This window comes from Triticum aestivum, chromosome 1B, assembly GCF_018294505.1.
Source record: "Triticum aestivum cultivar Chinese Spring chromosome 1B, IWGSC CS RefSeq v2.1, whole genome shotgun sequence".
Lineage (NCBI taxonomy): Eukaryota > Viridiplantae > Streptophyta > Magnoliopsida > Poales > Poaceae > Triticum > Triticum aestivum.
Genome location: NC_057795.1, coordinates 5,359,988 through 5,365,987, shown reverse-complemented (window position 1 = coordinate 5,365,987; position 6,000 = coordinate 5,359,988). Strand labels below are relative to the sequence as shown.

Here is a 6,000-nt window from a genome sequence, read left to right as displayed (position 1 = left end):
AACAACAAATACTATCAAAAAGACCACTGGAGATACAACAAACTCTACTGCAGTGTTAAAAATAAATATAAGTTCTGGACAGAGGACAACTGGGAAAGATATGAGTACGCGTACGCTGCGGGTACCCTTCTATTTCGGCCTTCAATTGCTTTTAGGAATAATTACTCTGTCATTCTTCCACAGTCATGAGTAAAGAGAAAAGAGGAATAGATGGCGACACCGCAGAAGGAAAAATAGGCTGCCCAGAAGCAGCTGCCACTAGTTAAATATCGGTAGAGTTGCCGTCTATACTAAATCACATCCTCCAGCCAAACACAACATGCAAACACTGGGTAGAAAAATGCCTTCTTCATCAACACCATTGGTGTACCTTTGCCTACTGCTGGTACCATGCCTTCTACTGTTGCAAGAAGCCCGTGCGGCGCACCATGGAGGGATCTCATTGAGGTCTCAACAGATGGCCCTCCTCCACTGGAAATCTACGCTCGCAAGCCCACCGCTGCAGATGAGCTCTTGGCAGGAAAACACCAGCCCATGCAACTGGACAGGCATCATGTGCACGGCTGTTCGCCATGGGCACCTGAGGCCCTGGGTGGTGACCAACATCTCCATGCCGGATGCTGGCATCCGTGGCCAGCTTGGTGAGCTCAACTTCTCGGCTCTTCCATTCCTCACATATATCGACCTTCATAACAACAGTCTCCATGGTGCACTGCCAGCTAGTATCAGCTCTCTATCCGCACTTTCGGTACTTTACCTTCACTACAACCAGTTTACGGGGAAAATTCCTTATGAGATTGGTGACCTGCAGAGTCTCACCCAGCTTAGCCTCGCATTTAGTAGACTCAGAGGACATATCCCTGCGTCTCTGGGCAACCTAACAATGTTAACTAATCTTCTCATTCACCAAACAATGTTATCAGGTCCAATTCCTGAGGAGATTGGAAGGCTTGTCAACCTACAAACTCTACAACTAAGCAACAACACCTTAACCAACATGATACCAAAAACCCTTGGAAATCTGAGCCAACTAGATACTTTGCGCCTATTTGGTAACCAATTTTCAGGGCCTATACCCCAGGAGCTTGGCAGGCTAGTCAATTTGCAAAGTCTTCAGCTTGGTATTAATGATTTTTCAGGTCCAATTCCAATCTCCATAACCAATCTCACAAAGCTGAACCATCTTTTTCTATTTGACAATCAAATCTCTGGTCCAATACCCCCAGAAATAGGCAAGCTCACTATGTTAAACCAACTTGGTCTCTATCTAAATCAAATAACAGGTTCGATACCCCCAGAACTAGGGAACCTCACTATGCTCACTTATCTCGGTCTCTGTAGTAAACAAATAACAGGTTCGATACCCCCAGAACTACGCAAGCTCGCTATGCTAAACCTTCTTTATCTCCATGAAAATCAAATCACAGGTTTGATACCCCCAGAACTAGGGAACCTCACTATGCTAACTGAACTTTTTCTTTATACAAATCAAATAACAGGTTGCATTCCCCAAGAAATTGGCAATCTGATGAAGCTTGAAATTCTAGCCTTCTATCAGAACCAAATTTTAGGGTCAATACCAAAAACTTTTGGGAAGCTGCAAAGCATTCGAGTAATGCAAATCTACGATAACAATTCAACAGGATTTCTTCCTCAAGAATTTGGAGATCTCATAAACCTTGTTGGACTTGATATGTATAACAACTCACTTTCAGGACCTTTACCCGCAAATATATGTTCAGGTGGTAGACTTCAATATCTCATTGTATCTTATAATATGTTCAATGGCCCCATTCCAAGGAGTTTAAAGACATGTACGAGTTTGGTCAAAATTGTCGTTGAGAAAAACCAACTAACAGGAGATATATCTCAGGATTTTGGTGTGTGCTTCGCCCTGAAATTGCAATGTTAAGTGTACTGTTGAGTTCAGTCAAGTGTACTCCTTGAATAAACCATGCTCATTTTTGTAGCATATTACTGATACAAATGTTTCTGCCAAAAAAGAAGCTGTGTTGATCCTTGATAAACTGAAATATTATTTTCCTTTCATGTTGCAATTTTTTTGTTTGCTTGGCGCACGTGTACAATTTAATTGGTCAGACTTCACCCTGAATTAATCATTTTGAGACAGAGGGAGTATGTTACAAGTGTAGTGACGAGGTCAATCTTGTAAACTGTTGTACCAGAATGATGAAACGTTGCATCACAGATCTTTGGAGCAGACTAGTGCTCTTGGAATGCTAATCGCGCTTAGGAGAAATACTTAAGATTATTTCCCCCACAATGCATAGCAATTGTCTGCCAGCAGTCATGTGGCTTCACATTGCTGGCATCGGTTGTGTTGTGTCACATGGCCCAGATACAAGTGTCGCTTTGCTTTGAATGTGCCGATGAAGTAGATATAGATAGGCTTTCTGCATTTTGTCACATTTGCTTCAAGTAGATAGGCTTTGCGCATTTCGTGTTGTGATAGGTATGTGGTGGCCGTTGTTGCACTTGTTGGATGTACGCAATTCTATTGGTCTCATGTGTCATGTAACGTTCCTCTAGTGAATTGGGCAGCTGTATTGTACTAGTGTGTCTCTTCCTGCCAATCTGAATGCTGTTGAATAAGAAAAATAAAAGTCTGGGAACCGATCTGTGAATTTTACTGCCAATCTGATAATCTGAATGTTGCTGGATAAGAAACATACAAGTTTGGAACTTCTCTCTCTTGTGAGCTTTGCTGTCAAACTGAATGTTGCTGAATAAGAAACGTACTACAAGTTTGGGACTTCTCTTATGAAACACAAGCTGCTTCAACTTTTGCTTTGGAACATATGGAATAACATGATCACGATGTTTCTTTTTAATCAGTAAACCTAGGTGTTCGTCACCTATGGCCTTAAGATCGATAGAAATGTATGTTGCTATTTTCTGTTGATTCTTTCTGGCCAGTTCATTCATCATTTAGGGATTGATGTATGGAGGCTTGTCTACTTGCTGCTAATACAACATAATATTTGATATGAGCAGGGTGAACAACCTTCAGGTCCCGGGAATCTACTCAAGGCTGCAGACACTTCTTGTCTCACTTCTTTTATCATCGGTATAATATTCATATTAAGGAGTTTTTTATTTTATGTATTTACTAATTTTTTTTATTTTACTGATCAAGATGGTGTATTTGAGCTCGGGAGCAGAGACTCCACGTCCTGAACTCCTGATTTGTCCCTCTATGCATGGTGTGCATATACTATTTGCCTATTTGGTAAAAAAATAGTTTAGTTGCCTATTTGGTATGCTTGTCATGTCACTTGTACTACAAGCTTAGTTAGGCGTACTCCATCTAGTAGTAATTAATTTGTGTGGCCGTGGAAGTCACTTGCTTTGGCATAGTAATGTTTTTATTCCAGTATTATTTTGTGGTGGTGTCGGTAGCAAGGTGCATACACATAGGAGGGATTTACAAGAAAGAGATACTCCTGATAACAAAAAAAGCTAGCAAGGCAGTAAACTAAATCAGTAGATGCATCATACTGCTTTTATTCCTTCTTGGGGATAAAAAAATCTGGGATAATGATTTTACTTGTGATGGTAAACTAAATCAGTATGATGTTGTACTTGTGATGATGCTACTTGTGATCTTCTGAAATGACCCATTGGGGACTTCATTACGTGGTGATAATGATTTTGCAGGTACCCCGAGAGGCCCTTGAGTTTGCCGGAATGTCGATTAACTTCCGTTCCGGCAAATTCGGGTACTCCATATGTCCTATTTTCAGCAAAGGTCATGCTGAAATTTTCCGTGAATTTTAGCATGACTTTGCTAAAAATCGGACATATGGGGTACTTGCTACTAATGCATGGGCCGGGGTATCTTAGTACTTAATTAAGTAGGATCAACTACCCCTTTTGTCTTGCTGCATTAAACCATAGGTGGCAAGAGAGCCAAGTGATTAGGCCCAACTTAGAGTCGACAAACCCTAAATGATAAAACCTTGGCTTTTAGGGTGCCTCGGTGTCGATGAGAACCTAAATGATGTACGCTTAGGCTTTTAGGGTGCCTCAGCGTCAACAAACCCTAAATGATAAAAACTTAGCTTTTAGGATGCCTCGGTGTCGACAAACCCTAAATGATGAGACCATGATCTTGTTCCTTGACAATAACCAACTTTTTGATCAAACTTTTTTCCTATTTAGAGCGAAACATGGCCCACAACGATGAGGCCGGCGGTTCGGGCGGCAAGCAATTCTGGGAGCTGTCCCAGGAGATGGAGGAAGAACCTCACCGCTATGAGGATGCCGCGGAAGACACCGATCCTGACTACACAACCCCTAGTAGCGTCGGGGATGACACCACTGATGGTGCCGCCGAGGATGCCACCACTGATGATGGCGGCGCACACACAGATGGCAGCCAACCGAAGAGGCAACGGAACGACCGGCGCCCGAGCGTGCTCGGCACCATCAAGGAGGAATTTACTGAAGTGAACTCCGACAGGCATCCAACGGTGCCCAAAGAATTAGTCAAGGGGTACTTGGTTCAGCTCGGGTGCATTCTCCGGAGCATCGTCTCGATCAACACCGAGAACCTAAGGCATAAGGACCGAGGGAATTTGCGCAGCCTCCTCTTCACGAAGCTGCACGAACGATACAAGTTCCCCGCTGACTTTGCAAACACACGCCTCTCAGGGAATAAAGCGAACAGTGCCGCCCTCATGAAGATGAGCACAACCCTGTCTACTTGGAGAAGCACGGTGAAGGCAATGATTGAAAAAGGTGATAGTTATGAGAAGATCAAGGCGAAATATCCTTTGATCAGCGAAGATGACTACAAGGAGTTCAAGATCAAGTGCGAGAGTAGCGCAACCTCCAAATCAAGTCAGCGAGGGAAAGAAATGCGGGAGTTGAACTTAGGGGTCCATCAACTCGGTCCCGGCGTTTACAGAGTGGCGGAGCCTATATGGGACAAGGAGGACGCGGAGCGTGCCGAGCAAGGCCTACCGCCCCGCTTTGAGAAATACCGTGACAAGCAGACCAGGAACTATGTCAGGGCTCGGTACAAGGAGGACCCGGTAACAAAGGAGCTTACCACGGATCCGAAGACCATGGCGCTTGAGCTTGTTCTGGTAAGGAATACACCCCCGCGTAATTAGCTCCATATGGTTGCATTCTAATTAATCCCCAATATTTCTAAATGGTTCAGGTTTCTTCCGCAGGACACTGAAAGCAGTAGCGTGGGGTCGTCTCAGAGCTCCCCTTTCGACACCCCTTTAAATAGGGCGTTGAATGTAATGAAAAACAAGGATAAGCTCAGTAAGCCGTCGTTAGCTGGTCGTGTGGCCCGCAAAGGCTTGTCCACAAAATGGTCATCATACTATACTGCTGGTGGGCGAAAGGAGAAAAAGACCAGCTCGGAAAGCCAGTCACGCGAGGTTGAAGCACTCAAGGCACAAGTGGCGTGGATTCCAGAGATTATCCAAGAGCAAATGCAAGTACAACTGGGAACGACGCTCACCGCCATGGTGCCTACGTTGATTCAGGGGATGACGACGTGCATTGCGGGCGGCCAACAGGGGCCTCCCCCGGTTCCTAGCTTCACGGCCAGCAACTCGCACAACGCGCAGGCGGTGCCATTGGTGTCTCAGGCGGCGCCATTGGTGTCTCCGGCGGAGGCGGTATTCGTGTCTCCGGCGCCGGCACCGGCATTGGAGCTTAACGCACCCGGGTGTACGCCGGCCGGCACCTCGCCAGCAAGCGGCCCCTCCGTCAGTTGCACGCCCGCCGTTGGCGGTGCCTCGACATTAGCCGAGCTCGACGGCATCACGGTAACTAAGCCTCTCGGCCGATGACTTCATCTCCTTGCCTTTTACTGGGCATCCCTGACGCCCTACATGTTTTCGCAGGGCGCCGCCGACGTTCCTTGCACTCTCTTGCTCTTTGTGGGCGACGAGTTGGTCGATGTTGCCAAGGGCAAAATCGTTCAACCAGGCAACCCCGTGTTCCACGGTAATCCGA

At 45.5% G+C, this 6,000-nt stretch overlaps 1 protein-coding gene across 1 annotated transcript; it reads left to right on the top strand.

The window, feature by feature from the left end:
• The first annotated feature begins 334 nt into the window (after positions 1-334).
• LOC123102266 (probable leucine-rich repeat receptor-like protein kinase At1g35710) lies at positions 335-1,912 on the top strand. The gene has a single exon (XM_044523565.1). The coding sequence runs from the start codon at positions 341-343 to the stop codon at positions 1,910-1,912; it is 1,572 nt and encodes a 523-aa protein (XP_044379500.1). The 5' UTR covers positions 335-340.
• Positions 1,913-6,000: the final 4,088 nt, after the last annotated feature.

Excerpts from the sequence above, each read along its gene's own strand:
- LOC123102266 (XM_044523565.1), top strand. The coding sequence starts at position 341 with ATGCCTTCTTCATCAACACCATTGGTGTACCTTTGCCTACTGCTGGTA.